Source organism: Triplophysa dalaica, chromosome 1, assembly GCF_015846415.1.
Source record: "Triplophysa dalaica isolate WHDGS20190420 chromosome 1, ASM1584641v1, whole genome shotgun sequence".
NCBI classification, from domain to species: domain Eukaryota; kingdom Metazoa; phylum Chordata; class Actinopteri; order Cypriniformes; family Nemacheilidae; genus Triplophysa; species Triplophysa dalaica.
This window is the reverse complement of record NC_079542.1, coordinates 33674545-33692005: the sequence shown is the minus strand read 5'-3', so window position 1 is coordinate 33692005 and position 17461 is coordinate 33674545. Positions and strand designations below refer to the sequence as shown.

Genomic DNA, 17461 nt, shown 5'->3' with positions numbered 1-17461 from the left:
ACAGTGTTGAACACTATTAAATATTCTCTCCATTGACTTCCAACGCAAGTATGGCTGTCACAATATCAGATTTTCACTACGTGATTATTGTGACCAAAATAATTTGCGGAAACGGTATTATCACGGTATCTCTTGGATGTTTTTAAAGCGATAAATGATACTATCAGCCATATTTCAAATTTTCTTTTCTCTTTCGGTCAATGCATCACATTTGAGAGTTTGTAAGCTCTCTTAAGGCAAAACTTTAACACGCACTGAATTAGTTATGATACTGTGACGTGTCCAGATAACACTATATCAAAATTGATATTAAGATATGTTTAGATTTCACTCTATATTGATCATTTACAAAACTATGATATGTGCAAAATCAACACTATATTGATAATTGTGCTTTTAATAGTCAACGAAGTGGAAAGGTTAAAAACATGCACAAGACAAATGTTGATAAACATTTTTCATTTTATTAAATATAAAACTTTTTTCCAAGTTGTATGGAGGCTAACAGAGAACAGAAGAATGACGATGCCCCAAAAAAACCCAAAGAAAAAAACAACTGTGGGAGATCTGTGTTTATACCAGAATCTGATCAGACTGATGGACGGCTCGATCAGCTTGAAGACGAAAGAACTGCCTGTGTGCATCCTTACATAACAATTCAAGAACAAAACAGGAGCAAAGGACTCGTCCATCAGATTACAAGAGAAAGAGTTTTCTTCATTTTGTTAAGTGGCTTGTTGTCGGTATACTTTCAGAGAGCTGTGTAGTATAGAAATCTGATCAAAGGTACCGCTATCTTACAGTACAATATCCTGCTCCATCACTACACACACGCACGCACATACACAAACACACGCGAGCATTCTCAAACCTAGAGCAACTGTGCAAAAAAGTCTTTGGTAATCAAAGGAACTTGAGATCGAAAGAGTTAAACAAAAACATCATCCATGACTGAGACGGTTATACAATCGCTAATATACACAACCGCAGTCTGATATCAAACAAGACTGAACCATCAATAAATTAAACAGTGGGAATGAGTTGGAAAGATCTACCTCCAGCAGTTTCATTCACAGAAGTCAATAAAAAATTAAAACAAAACAGTGTTATTACGCATCTTAACAAATAAAAAACAATGCAACCCCCCAGGAAAAAAAAACTGGAAAAACAAACTAAATAAAGCAAATTTTTGATCAATGGCCCTTAATTGTCACAATTAAGATTGTTGTTTTTGTAGATCACCCTGCCCGACTGGAAATCACTTGTTCATAGCTCTCTGTAAACATTCACAAAAATATTTACCGCTTTGCCGGACACCACATCGTAAATCAAACTCTGTTGTGATGCATTGACTGGTGCACAGACAGCGAGGTACACAGCAGTCATAAATATAATGTTCAGTATTGGATTCGTAAAACAGATCTGTTACGCCGTACTCTTGTGTTCCTTTCATTACTTTCAATTTGTAACATTGCTAAAAAAGGTTGAGTCCGAATACTCTGGATTTGCTCTTTGCTCCTGTATACGTTACAAAACGAGTCTTTTCAAAATAGATCCACAGTCTTTTCTGTAAAAATAAATAAGGTAGTAAAAAAACAGCATAAAGAGGAAGACGGACAAATGAGTACATGGCGGGTCTATTCTGTCCTCGTGGATCCGTTATTAGAGTTCGTGATCCTTCGGAATCCCTGGTCGTTCTTCTCCAACCACAGCTCGGCGAGTTGCTGCGTGGAGCCGTGTGAGGACGCTTTGGAACCCAGGCACATTTTGTACTGTTTGGGATCTAGATTGGGGTCGCAAACGACGGGGTGGTGGACGTGAACGATACCTGTGTCCGTGCTCCGGAACAGCTTAATCCCGGACTGGATGAATTTGTTGAAAAGGTCCACATCCTCCAGTCCCCAACCTTGAATGGAGACGTCAAAGCCGCCCGCTTGAATCAGGTCTCCTTTGTATACGCAGACGATGCCAAAACCGTAGTGTCTCCACAAGCCCGTTTTAGACGTGAACACGTAGTGGTTGTCGCTGGGGACCTTGCCCGCGTAGACAACCTTGGGGTCGTACTGGCTGAAGATGATGGGAAAGTACGTCTGCTCCTTGAGCACAGTGTTTCCCCGACACCTGCTCAAGAAGTCGGGAGTGAAAAGTAAGTCCACGTCACAGTAGAAGAGCAAGGAATCGTTGGTGAAGTGGGCCGATCCGACCTCCAGGGCCATGGCGCGAGAGAAGGGGCCGGAAACAGGCTTGATCTCCATGTCTGCTTTGGGATACTTCATGTGGTACTCCCTCATGAGCTCGATCTGCTTGACACGCTCTGTGTTGTTGTCTGTGCTAAATAGCAGAATGAGAAGCTTGACGTTCTGGTTGGGGATGAGGCAGATCTTCTCAAAATTGGCCATGAAGCGGACAAAGATCTCGTAGCGTCCCGCCAGTGGTACAAGAATGTTGATCTTTTTCTCTTTGGGTTCGTGCGGTTCTACGCCGGGACCGCTGAGCTTGAACGGAACGAGCATCTTCAGAGAGTTGGACAGGAATGAGAGCGAATCCGAGTCCTGGTTGATCCTGGCGGCCAGCACCCTTGCGTCCATCTCTTCCTCCTCCCTGAACTGAATCTTGCTGAAGGTCTGCTGAAGGTAGGCGTGTCTCCTGACCGGGACCGTCATGGTCTTGCCTTTGTGCTTTTTGTAAAGCAGCAGCAGATCGAGCACGTACTCCGCCCCGTACATGGGGTTGACCCTCCGGTAGCCGTACTGGATCTCTTTGAAGTCGATGACTCTGCCTCGCGTCTTGGCGTTGGCGTTTATCATCTCCATAACCTGCATGATGATGTCGTCCAGCGCCATCTTCTGCGAGGAGTCGATGCCGCGTCGGGGAGGCTGTCCGTCCGATGACGAGAAGATATACTTGCCCGTGAGGAACTCCCATTCTAGAACATCGTCTCGTTGATGTGGATGGAAGCGCATGAAAGACGGAGGCATTCCCAGCTCCAGGTCTTCCTTGTGCACCTCTGTATTGCTGTAGCGACTCATCTGCACAATCTCGCGGTGGAGCTGGATGGTGCGGTGCCGCAGTTCGGCGATCTTGCGGCTCAGCATGTAGCTGTGCAGTCGGTACTGGTACGGTGGGTTCTTGTTGGGGTGAAGAGTTATGGCCCTGTGTATTTTACTGTTGTGGAGATCCCGGATGTAGCCTTTCTTGTTTGGCTCATAGTTCTCGTAAAACAGTTGCTGCATCTAGAAGAGAACAGAGGAAACGAGTATTAATACTTGAAAATGTTTTAACTTTCTACATAAGTCGATTTTTTTGATAATGTTAACAATAATTGTAGCTTCCTAGTTCATTCTCTAAAACATTCAAGTCTACCCTAAGACATAGGAGAAGGATGGAAAGTGACCACATCGTGGAATTAAAGGTGCTCTGGTAAAATGGGTAGAATTACAGGACAAGGCCTGTCTGAGGACTTTGGAAGTTGATACACTCACTATCAAAGAGTCAGAGGACCTAAGTGAGACATTTTTATGGCAGTCCTACTACAGTGTGCGCTTCAAACACCCAAGACAAAGAGACTTGAAAGAGACACATTTTTTTCACGACACTGGAAAACACAAGACATACGATGAGAGAATACCAATTTCAATAAGAGTGCATGTGTGCATACAGCATCAGACAGCACTGAATCGATAAGCAGAATCAGAACAAAATAATTCTAATGACACACAACCCTAGTCACAGTACACAATATTGGATGCAGGGTACGGATCTCCGTACTTAGTAATAATGTGTTATACCTAAAGACAAAAACCATTTGTTTGTAGGTCATGCTTTAATGAGTGGAAGGCATTAAGGGTGTGAGAAGAACACATTGTCAATGATGAAGGTTAGGCTGACCTGATAAAGCGTGGGAAAAGTCACTGCATCATTAACAGCCCCTCATTTCCCAACACCCCCGGTCACTTCTTCATTTCTTAAACCTCTTTATGACTCGTTATAAAAAGTCCATCAAAGCCTCTGATGTTCATTAAAGTTGCAGGTTAAACACCATAAAGCAGAATCACAGCATTCGAGATCAACAGCCGAACACCGAAATAAAACCAAGAGCGGTAAGTGGAACTCATCGTTCCAACTCAAATCTGAGCTTCACATGCCAGGACAAACAGCATGACTGTTATTAACAGAATTACACCAGCTTCTTTGTGCCCTAAAGCAACCACTTACAGCTCACTTTAGAACTCACGCTTTTATCTCTCAAGTACACTGCATTATTATTAGAAGGGGTTCCCACAATTCTAACCCACTTTTCTATCCATTGTTTAGTCATTTGTATAAAGCTTGCAATACATTTATTTTGATTTTGTGGCTCAACTCCAGCCGTCATTACCGTCTGTTACGTTAATGATGCAAGTCACACCCCGAATGTTCAAGGCAAATCACCTATCGCACCACAAGATGGATAAACTCTTCATTGGACTCTAGAAAGATTTTCCCATCCATATCACAGCTTCTAGCGGTCGACACAAATAAAAACATCACGCTGACGCTCAGATAGCGCATTCGTCCTTATAATAAAGAATGCCAGAGAAATTAAGTTCATGCGTCATGGAGGGAATGTGCTGTCTCTTTGATAGGACTGTCATCCGACGTCTCGGAGCCTAAACAAATATATTACAACAAGACACAATCACTTCCAACAGATAAGACTGTATGAATTCCCAGGGCTACACGATGACATGGCTCTGCTTTTCATCAAGGGATGCCAGATTTCCATTACACTCGCATTTCAGTTAGCTTAAAGGGATACTTCACCAAAAAAAACATCATTTACTCATCTTCGAGTTGTTCCAAATCTGCATAAATGTCTTTGTTCTGATGAACACAGAGAAAGATATTTGGAAGAATGCTTATAACCAGACAGATTTTGCCCCCCATTGACTCCCATAGTAGGAAAAAATAGCCCCAGAACTGTTTGTTTTCCTACATTTTTCAAAGTATCTTCTTTTGTGTTCAACAGAACAAAAAAACACCTGATACTACTATGGGAGTCAATGGGGGGCAAAATCTGTTTGGATATTCTTCCAAATAACTTTCTCTGTGTTGTGATGATCGAACTTTCCTTTTTGGGTGAAGTATCCCTAAGACCGAAAAGCTATTTTTGAACACTCTCACCCTCAGCCATTGACTGTGTCCTAAACCACTATATTTATACATTTACTGTGAAATAATTCAGTACATTTATAAAGCACTTGTTATACGTTGCATAAACAAAGCATTTATTTTCTTGCTACTTTTATAAATAAATAAATCAGATAAGCATCAGGCAAAAATGGAGCGTGACCTAATCTGACACGGAATCAGGCTAAATCGGCTCAGACAGGGACACGTGAATTACTTTTATCCGGGGAAACTCAGTTGCCCTTTTAATACACACCGCACGGATCTGAACGTGAACCACATGAAAAAAAAAACTGACCCTATTTACGTTCGTAACATGCATTCATGATTTTATGTTTTACCAAAACCTCTCCGATCGCCTTCATTCTAGTACAGAATCCTACTTTTCATGACCCATAAAATAGAACGGGTCATAAATGTCCTTTCATGACATGCATAAAAGCCTTGACAGCTTCTGGCACCTAATCTCTCTCTCTTCTGTTGGACGATATCTAAAGGCTCCACAGTCGGCACGGCTGCTCGTCTGTGTCAGGTTGATTTGTTCTGCTATGGTTATGTACGCCGAGTAATATCTGACATGAAGAAGCACGTCGCTCCTCTCAGGCGTGAGATTCAAGATTACACCTCTGATTCAATTCACTTTAACTGACTACAGATCAGATAACAGTAATACGAGAGTCCCTGAGATAACTGCACATATTTACCTATAACACTTCCTTAAAAAAAAACTTTTAAATGAATATAAAACATTGTGTTGTTATAATATGTTCTAGTAATGGACGTCTGTGGTTTCATTTTTCAAGAATTCTCTCATAACTGTGATTGTTTGGTCTATTTCCTACAGTAGATTTTTCGATCTTCTAAAAGAGTCTTTAGAAGCTTTTTGAGTAAGAAATAAATGAAACTATTTCGCCAATTGAAGTGTTTGCTTATTTATCATTAAACGGCATATATCATATTTGCTCTAGAACAGAGGTTTTCTATCTACACTAGCTTTTTCATCAACGAAAAAACCCTCTCAGTGTGGACGAAAGGCCAAAACGGAGAGAAAAGATGGATAGGGTCTAAGATGCAAAGGACCCCCAAATATGTTGAACCTTTTGTGAGGACCCTCTTCCTTAAATACATATCCATTCATGTATATTTTGTAGATAGAAACAATCAAGGTTTTTTAGATAAGTAATACGTGTGATATTGAGACAACTAAATAATTGGCAACTTTAAGATCCATGTTGGCAGTATTAACCTGAATAGAAACATAACACTGAGTTCTCTGAGCCCGGTTTAAAAATCTCTTTGCTCTTAAAAACATCAGTACTGGACGCAAACACCAGACAGATTTCTACTCTCAGATTTGTCTGGAAAAACAGAAATTCTTCCAGAGTAACTCTAATGATATTATCCGGCCCAGCTTTGAGATTAACTCGATAAAAAGCTTTCTGTTCAATCGCAATTTAGCGAACAATGAGGCATTGTTCAAATCATTCAGATATAGACAGGCCCTTCAAAACCCTTACTTGTGAAATGTATTAATCTTTGTATTTCTGCTTGTGTGTGTGTGTGTGTTAGTGGTGATTTATACAGTCTGTCTCATAAGGTCACATTAGTCACCCGTCCCACAGCTCTAATGCAATTTATCAGCAAATGTGCCTCTGACGGGGCAGAGTCTTAAAACTGCCAGTGTTAACACAACTACATCAGGATTTATCTGCTCACCAAGAAACAACAACACAAACATCTATAAAACAGAAGCTACCAAAATCAAACATAACATAACAACTTCACTGGAAAAGATACAGTTAGAGAATACAAACATTCAGAGAGTTGTGGGCAACTCAGGGTGAAAAAAGATTGTGGAGCGGAAACGTAGTACGCCATGTGCTGCGGGAGTTGGCTCGGTCAAAACCAAATACAAGTACAAGATAAATCTCAATAAGAATGCTTTTTGTTGCAAATCAAACTTCAAACCAAGAACTGGAATTGGATTAAAGCAATCTAATGGAAATTTGGCGTACACTTTCGGCATGATTATTTACATCTTTGCTCTCCTGCTGGTTTCGCTCCGTTGCTTCTGGTCCGGTCGAGTTGGCGGTGCTGAGTGGACGGACCTTGTTGTCTTTGCGCAGAAGAGTGATCAAGCTGCAATTCAAATATCGTGAGCAATGGAAGGGCTAATATACCAACTGCTGCCCGGCCAGACTCCGTGATGAAATCTCCAAGCCCTGTAGCTACAGGCTAACCGGCTACCTGCTAATACGATTCTACTGGCAGTTGACGTCCATTTAAATTCGGGACCTGTTGGTCAAGTTGAACGAAAGCCACTTTTGCTGGATACATTTGAGCTTGTAAATGCCACCAAATTACATCAAGGACGCGACAACCGATCTGTAAGTCAGACTGCAACTTCAAAATACTATTCTTAACCTGAACGGCTGTATACATAAAGAACATTTAAATAGTATGACGACCAAAAGGAAGTTTGAACTCATTCAACCAGTAAACCAGGCAAAAGTCTTGTGGGATCGACGACTAAAACCCAAAGGACTGCTCGGCGGACATTTGAAAATTAGAAGTATTGTATCAAAGACTGAATAAATAAAACCTTCATTTCCTTTTGGAATCATGGCTAACCGAGTTATCACCAAGGACTGCTTTTTCTGTACCTGGGTATCATGTTTTTAGAAAAGATAGAAAATTAGGTAGAGGAGGAGGAGCTCTTGAATTCAGATAGATTGAATTTTTTGTAATAAACTTTATAGAATTTATAAACAATAAAGCCCCTGTATCCACAATAGAAAATGTTTCAGAATCTACTGTAATGAAAATATTTGATAACTGAAAAGGCTCTAGGTCTAAACATGTTTATGATATCGACGCACAAATTTTTTAAATTTACAAATCATCTCTTTGCAAACCTCTAACACATCTGATAGATTTGTCAATAACAAACTCTTCCATCTTGCTAGATGGCAGTAGAGATACCTATTTCAAAAGCAGGTGATTGGACTCTCCCATCAAATTATAGACCCATATGTAAACTTCCAATAGCAAGTGCTAGACAAAAAACTTTTTAACTTTTGATAATTTTGTATTTTATAGTGATGTAGGCTTGATGTACAAAATTATCCATAATCCTGCTCCCCCTCAATAACGGCAGTGCCGGTAGGACAAGGGCATCTGCTAGGTGTGATTTAGTAGCGCAGCACAGAAAAACTGCCTTTGGGCAAACAACATTCTCTGTTAGAGTAGTGAGGTTATGGAACTCCTTACCTACAAATGTCCGAAACATTGACAGATCCAAAGTTTCTTTAAATGAATCTTAAGCAATTATTTCTATTTGAGCAAATTTGCAACCACTAATGACTGTGTTGAGAGTTCTGTGTTTTCTAAATACTGTTTTTATAAATCTTACATTTCTGGATAAATTTATTTTGATGTTTATGTGGTGTATATGTAATGCTGTATGTTATTTTATTTGTTTGGATAGCAGATGTTAATTAGCTATTAGCTAAACGCATTGTCCGTGTAAAAATAAACAATAAATAAACAAACAAACATTCGCTCAAAATGTTTCCAATCTTTACGTCTGATGTTAAACACATGTCAGATTTGATGGCCTACAACTTTTCTGCTGAGCATCTAAAACACTTTCTCTACAGTATACAGTCTACAGTAGAAGAATTACAGTATGAAAACAAAACTTCTTACAGGCCTTGTGTAGATTTCAGACACACTAAAAAGTTATTTACTTATAAAACCTGTATGAGATCCTTTTCTTTGCAGAACACAAAAGAAGATATTTTGAAGTATGTTGGTAACCAAACAACACAGAACCCTAATGACATCCATTGTACGATCACAAAAAACACGGCGACACTTCTCAAAAGACTATTCAAGAATTTATATGTTTTACCAACCGCCTCAAATTAAGGAAAAACTTTTCAAGAACTTAAGGACACATTCCATAATCTTTTAACAGAATTAATCTTTTCATTATTCACGTCAGCATGGAGCCATTTTCAAAAGAGATATGAAATACAGCCGCAAACTAGCGATACAAATAATTTTACATGTGTCAAAAACTGCAAACTTTTAAACATGTTTAAACACAAAAAACAAATTGGGATGTATGACGCTTAAGAGGTTTCAAACTAAAGGCAAAAACGCTGAAGAAAATAAATACAGATGATCTCACAGCTGCTGTCATTCTGTGATCCATTACGTCGGTCTGGGATGTTTTGATACGATTATTCTTTTGTACTCTCTCATAAGAACACTTCAGCATGCCATATTCAAACACATGCTTATGCAACCGCTCCAATGACGCAAACACAACACATGAAGGAGCTTTCATCGCATTATTATGAAAAAATATTGTTGACAAGAAATGTCCTTCCTCATCCACACAACAAACATCGACATAATACAGAATGTGAGAAAGGTTCACTTTGAGACGTCTTCTCAGAATTACAAATAAGTCACCGATCCAGCCAGAAATACGACTGCCAAGGTCAACGAAACAGATAAAGTGTGTAAATTTAATGTTAAATGTCATAACTTTGGCCTCTCTATCACCATCTCTGTTTGAAGTATAAGGTCCTTACGCGTGTTTAAATCAAATGATGTCAAACTGACATTTCCCACAAAATCAAAACTTGATTAGGATTATAATCCTTTTATGAAGAAGAATCAGCCAATCTTCCTCATGATACAGTATCTAATCCTCAAGAACAAAGACGGTCTTTGAATAAAGAGCCACCAAATGATCCATCAGTGCTTATGGATTGGATCTTTGTGGGCAATAATCGGCCTCATTGACAGACCACCGGTCTCATGACAAAGGACAGACTCAGAACGTAATGAATGGTGATGAAGAGATGCCAAGCAGACATGGCTGTTTCTGTCACTGCCCTCTTTATTGAATCAATTCACGGATCTGGATACAGATAAACACCTCAGACAACTGATGGCCTCATCCAACACCTATCAACTAAACGCTGAGGAAAGGACGTTAATAGATACAGATTCCTGAAGGCCGAGCGGGCAGTCAAGGTCTTGCTTGTAACATCCGCTGTAGCACTCGGACACAAATCAAATGTGAAACTTCAGGTGGGTGTTACTGATGTGACTGGATTTAGAAAAAACTTGTTGTTTTAGGTGCCCGGGAGGGAATATTAAGACAACATTTTGGGGGCAACAACCGCACGAAATAATCACCTAAATAATCAATTGGCGAGTCTAACCTGAAATTATAATGATAATAGAAAGTTTAAGATTTCCAATCAGATAAATACTTTAAAAACATCTCTGTGTCTACTTAAGAACAACACATTTTGTGTAACTATTAAAGGTGCTGTGTAGAATTGTGTGGTATCTAATGACAGAAATGCAATATAAAATACTTGACTATGTGTATAAACATCTTACATTATGACGCATTATGCTTTTTATTACCATAGAATGAGCATTTATATCTACATACAGCGTGGGTCCCCTTAAATGGAATTCACCATGTTGTTTCTACAGAAACCCTCAACGGACAAACTGCTCTAAAGAACGCGTTTTGTAAATAAATAATCTACAAAAGGCAAATAAGTGAAAATGTGACGATATCTTTGTCCTGTGTCAGCCACCGTAGTGCTTTGAAAGAGAGGGGTGGAGTGAGTAATTGGTTGCAATTCACAACCTCACCACTAGATGCCACTAAATTTCATACATTAGACCTTAAAAATCGATAACATCTGATTCTCAGAATTGAAGAAGGTAGAGCCCAGAAAAAAAAGCAGATGTCACCATGAATACAACCTGACATAAGACCCGTCCGTGTTAGGTACAGCCAAATTTAGGTTTGACAGACAGCACATCTAAATCAAATCCTTATCTCTAAAGATAACTTGAGTATTGTCTTCATGGCAAACTTAAGATAAGCATGCAGCATTGAAGTAGATAAGCAGCCAATGAGAAGAGGTCTCTCAAGGTCTGGTCTTCTGACATTATAACCTGTCATTCATGAGCAGTCTTGGGGCTATTCTAAACACTTGACCCAATCGTCCCGATGCCTAAACACACACTGATAACTGTGAGCACGACAACCCATTCAGACAGGGTTACTATGATACACCCAATCTAAATCTGTTGTGAATTGTGAAGCGGGTCTGGTTGTGAGATGAGTGGTGATGGTAAGCTCAGGACTATTTTTACAACTACTCACATGTGGTCAGTTATAAAGGAGAAACAAATGAAATGATAAAAATATTAAACCACAAGATCTTTAAAAATCAATTGGTATGTCATATGTGTAGTATCGTAGTATTGATAGACTTAGTTATTGGTATTAAGGTTATCGCAATAATATTGTTATTGTATGTATCATGGTTCCGTTGTGATATTGATGTTGTTGGTATCACGGTTATTGTTTTACTGTTGATTGCTGTTGGTATCTCGGTTAGCAGTGTAGTGTTGATATTGTTGCCATCGCGGTTATCGTTACGCCGTTGGTTCTGTTGGTGTCACGGCGACCGCTATAATATTGATATCGTGGGCACTGTTATAAAGTTGATGTTATCGGTATCAAGGTTATCGTTGAAATGCTGCCTCTGTTTGTATTGCGGTCGCCGTTGTAATATTGTATCGCGGTTACCGTTCTAGTGGTAGTACTATTGGTATCACAGCTTCCGTTATAGTGTTGGAATTGCTGGTATCAGAGACGGTATATTAGGTCACCCCTGATTCCCTCTAAAATGAACTATTTTACCACGGCTTAAAATGTGATTTATCCAATTTCATTAAATGCAATACAATGTTTTAAAACTGATGATAAAAAACTTAATATTTTGTTGATTATTAATAACACCTTTTAATTTGCATCAAATTTTCTTATGAATTTAACAAAAGACCTTTCGTTTGGAAAACATTTAATTCACTAAATTACTTGAAAATAAACATGTCTGCGTGCTTTATGTAATATTTAAACTGTGTTCACTGAATTTCCAGCTGAAACAACTCGATCATGAGACAAAATGACTCTGTATACTATGATACAGCTTTTCATTACACATCACCGCTAAAAGCCACTTAAACTGCAGATGTGCGTTCAGTCACAGGCTCAGAGCAGATTTGTTCTATTTTACTCTACATTACTCACAATGATGGAGGCTTTTCATTTTGTACCGGCTGAAATTGTATCTGCGGCCCGTACCATTACAATCCAATTCCAAAATGACTGCCACAGCCTATGATTTTCTCAGTCAACAGAATGAATACCAGGGCTGGTTCTGCTTTTTATCTTTAGGTAATTGAAATACAAAGCTAACCAGCTCGGTGGGACAGTGCAGTACCCCTAAAAATACTCAGTCAGGTGTCCCTGGCAGTCGCTGCATCCGCCAAAACACAAAATCTAATGGCAGATGGGGACTGCGGAAGTGACTTGGACGAGATTACAAAAGAATAACTTTGGAAAGTCTGACCTGTCAAGAGAGAATAGAGGAAATGCCATATCAACACAAAGACTGAAAATGAACCGCAAGTCTGACAGGAAGAAAAAGGAACAGTAGCTACCTGATTGGTGGTGACTGAATTTGTCTAAAAACAGTCAGGAGTCGGAAAACGCACAGTAAGAAAATAAACTGGTGCCTGGTGTGGGTTTCAAAGCGGCGGCATGAATCAGAGCCATATCAAAACAATGAAAAGCAGTACGAAAGCCAATCTCTGTGCTTTATGATGCTTTATGATGACAATACAGAGAACAAAGGCATTTTATTTCATCTGACCGACTTCCATTAAAAAGAGGCAAGACGTCACCATTATGGAATGATAAAAGATTATGAAGATTTAGTTTTCTTTAAAGTGGAATGTGTACAAAACATTGGAAATGGAATATTTATATATTAATATTAATTTAATGTCAACTTTGATCACATCGACTTTCAACTCATTAAAAAAATCTTGAGACACAATGAAATCTCAGTAGCGGCAGCTTCTGAAAAGTGTTAAAGGGTCATTATTTACCATGAAGTTGATCCAAATCTGTAAACATGTCTTTGATCTTCTGTTAAACACACAAGATGATATGTTGAATAATGTGGGAAACCAAACTGGGGCACCATTGATTACCCTATTAGCTTTTTTCTTCTATGGTAGTCAACAGTGCCTCACTAGGATTATCAACATTCTTCCAAATATCTTTCTGTGTCTTCAACAGTACAGGAATGTACACAGGTTTGGAGCATGTTTGGGGCGAGTAAATGATGAACGAATCTTTCGGTAATCAATCCCTTTAAGACTGATCTGAATCCTGACAGGTTTCGAGAATGCGGCTCTGCAGAAGTGCGCATGCTAAATCTTGGTGGACACGCATCAAAACCTCTCATCTCTTTATTTGAAGTGGCTTCCATCCAAATCAAACGATGATGTTAGGATACATATTCTAGTAAGAGATAATCTACAACAAACAACAGTGCTGCGTTAATCTACAAACTAAACATAATGTATATTAATATTTATGTCTAAATTCTGATTAAAACCAATATGACAATCAATAAATATAACATTATATTTATAACACGAAGACAGATTTTTCAAATAAATGTCAGTTCTGTCATGACCACTTCCGTCAAACATTTAAACAACAGCAATATTTAAGGTTGGAGGGATGAAACTGTTCTGGGAAAACTCTCCGCCTGCCCATGCTGCCTTGCTGCAAATACCCCCACATGGGGAACCAGAACAATTTTCAAAAGAGGGATACAAATCCCTTGGGCAACAGTGATTTGCAAAATGAATCAGGATGGAGGAGGAGGAGTTGGGGATGGTGTTTTTTTTTAGCGTGGCAGGATTAAAACGCTGTAGAAGAGCTATAAGAAGGCAACTTTAAATAGGACACAGTCATGTATGTTGTATCACTATTGGTTGACACTGATAAGGTGCACCTGATGACATCAGCTGAGTGAGCTCGACTAACTCAAGGCCTGCCAGAACTGATGCTATACGCTTGATTTGAATGCGAACTGTAAACCGCCTACAATAAAGTTATCAAGTCATCAATTCTGGCATGCTGGGTACAAAGCTTTGGCATGTAGTTTAAATCCTTTGAAAGAAATCCAAATGACTGAACAAAATGTTAATCTGTTCCTCACACAAAGAAATCAGATACCCTCAAAAAAACTCCCAATCAATCTTGATGTTGGGCACAATGTTTGAGCTTCTAAGTTTTTGATGAAAGAAACTGTCGCACTAATGACGACAGAATTTTCTTTTCATAATGAGCTATTCCTTCAAATCTCAAGCGAATGTTATCAAGACATCATGAAAAGGAGCTTGTTAGTCAGCGAGGTCTAAAATGATTTCTCAAGCATGTGTAATCTGACAGCTAATGAAGAATCCGTGTACCTGACCAGAAGAAGGGAAGACTGGAAAGAAGTAAAACTTACAGGCCTATCATTCACGTTAAAACACAAAGAGAGTCGGCTCAGGAAATGAGATCAAACTGCACAAAGGTACATTAAGTTCTTCATTTCGTGGTGGGCTGAAGCGAAACGCAATAATCGCAACGCATCCAATATAATTGATGACTCCCTCACGCTTCTCTCGAGCTTCTTGAATATCTGGACCTGGATTTTAGCCTGAAGCGTGTTCATTCGTGGATCGACACGATCAAACTAAGAATGTTCACTACTGGCCACCAACTGAAGAGTCCTTAAGCCCAAGTTTCATTTCAGGTTTGGTTGTTAGATGGCATGACTGGTTTCATGTGAAATGAGAAAGATGAAAACCACCTAAATCCAGATTGTGAGTGCAAGGGAGTCATAAATCTTCAGAACTAGTGAATGAAGGTCTCAGTCACAATCTCAAAAGTTAGCCAATGCAATAAACTCCACTGCATTCGGCCTTCAGAGGCTCAAGGTATATTACACACTTGCGAATGTGTGCCGGAGAACTTTAAAACCCATACGCCCAATATACAAAGACAAGTTATTCAATAACCAGAGATCCCTTTTGCCCTCTCCAGCTCTTAAATGCCTTCAACAAACAGGGTGAGAAAGATACCCATAAACCCACAGAATACCCGCAAGTGTAATATATGATGCATTAACCTTTGTTGTTGTTCCTCGGAAGTGTTTGCGAAAGACACACACCATCAATCGGAACCTCGCCGAGACCGATCGAACAATGTTAACTAAAAGACACTTACAACAGCAAAAGCAATATCAGGTTTTGTCTCTTTGGTAATAATTTACAAAAGTTCCTACACTCTTACGATCTAAAGCAATAAGGAACATGTAAGGATAAAGGGCGTCGTCCACCGACGATTCTTCCATGTGCGTTGCCTTCTTAGGGAATATTTTAGGCAGCACACGTTCTAATAAAATCATTACATGTATCCTGTATAAAGAAAACTACCCCAAAATGTATTTTTGTAATGGACGAGGCGAAATAAATATTGAAAATTTTAATATTGAAAATTTTAATATTCCTTCACCTATGACAACTGACAACGTGGAAAAGAATAGTTTAAAATAAGTCCTATTCAAGATTGACGATTTCAACTGAAAAGTATGAGTGTCCTTTATTTTTGAGAGCGCATTATTTGCTTAGCAACATGCTAACATTTTGTGCTTTACATTAAGAAATCCGAGAATTTAAGAATTTTAACAAGGATTTTGTATCAAGGCCTGTTCACACAGAGGACAAACTAAAACTATAACAAAGTTTATTTTTTCCCCCAAAATTTCTGAAAATAACAGCGTCGGCATCACAACTGTAGCGATATTAATACAGAGGAACGATACCGTCGGAAACACTTGAGCGCTTTTTAGTCGATGAAAGGTAAAATATTAACAGCCAAAATGAACTTCGTTAATATGTGAAACAGCAGTTCGCGAAAAATCATAAGCTCAGAATATTCAATATTTATAATTATCGTTCTAGGTTCGATGTCTATATGTTTGCATTTACATCTGCAAGACGCATTCTTTTATTGTTTGATCATCTTCGATCATACGTCTCTGAGATGTCTCCTGTCAGATGTCAAATGGATGTCTGTGAGATGTTTATGATTTAGTGTGTGTGTAAAACTGACTTTTCTAACATGCAAGTGTAGCCAAATCTCCAGATCTTTAACAGACATCATAAAGACGTCCCTGTGCTATGTGGCTGTGAAGGCAGCAGACAGTAGGCAAGAAAACAGTGCTTAGGGCTTTTATGAAACTGCTTAAACATTATTAAAATATTCATAATTTCTTGTTGGGCAACATCTATTAGCATACATTCGTCACAAAATGGACCAAACAGCCTACAGGTAAAACTCAGATGAAAGTTTGAAGCAGGATTTAGATGTTAAAGTCAGTTTTGATACGGTCCGTCTGTTCTTTTATTGAGAGCAGTAATAACAGTGTAGAGGAAAGCTGTGGCACACACTGAAGCTCTGTTGGTCTAGTTTAAGAGGTGCCGCCCATGGAAAGGAGGAGGAGGACGCGGACAGAAACTGCTGCTGGGAGAACTGAAATGATTAAAGCGAAACAAAGAGGGAAATGCAGTTTAGAAAAGAGTCCCAATTGCATATAATCGGTTTAAGTGCGTCTCTGACTTCACTCCCACAACCAAGCTTTTGGAGATTCATTTTTTTGGAAAGCCCCAAAGCTAAGTTTATAAAGTCTAAATGTAAACTGAGAGAAGACCACCACAAATGGAAGATTTGTTTATATAGCTGCAAGCTGGACAAAGCTGGATGATTATAGCGCTGTCACTTTCCAGCTCTCATATATTCCATTGTGAAAGGGTGGCAAAAACTTCTGTTTTAATTTTAGTCATAGCCTCGGGTTCAGTTTCGGTACACGCTCAACTGTGAATCCGTGTCATTGTAAATATTTCTCAAAACTTTTTCTTTCATACCTATTTTAGATAATTACTTCAGGTAGACATACAGTCATTGTTGAATTCTCTGTAAGATCTTTGGCCGTCGAGTTGAACATCACATGTGTGCGCATTTTATGGCGGTGCGTCCAGTTGAAAATAGTGCTGCTTATGGTAATAAATAGTTTTAAGGAATGCTTTTGTTATTTTGTGCTCGTACCAGCTGTTTGTGAACAGGAAAATTGAGAATGCCCTCATAATGGTAACAGCTTATGTGTTGTCTAAAACAAGTCCTTAGGTTCATCTTACATTTGCTTTCTAAATCTCTTTGTAAATGTAATGCAAATCCTAATATAAATTGTGTCTTTGTTATTTACTTCAAAGCGTCTTCTTATTTTACTTTATGCCTTAACCGTAATATTTCCAAGCAGACAAGTACACA

General features: G+C 39.0%; 1 protein-coding gene across 1 annotated transcript in view; it reads right to left on the bottom strand.

The window, feature by feature from the left end:
• Positions 1 to 444: 444 nt before the first annotated feature.
• The window catches only part of chsy1 (chondroitin sulfate synthase 1), a 50805-nt gene continuing 33788 nt past the window's right edge, over positions 445 to 17461 (bottom strand). The window contains exon 3 of the mRNA XM_056737679.1: positions 445 to 3233. Coding sequence (XP_056593657.1) covers positions 1638 to 3233 — 1596 coding nt within the window. The 3' untranslated portion in view covers positions 445 to 1637. The remainder of the gene's footprint in view (positions 3234 to 17461) is intronic.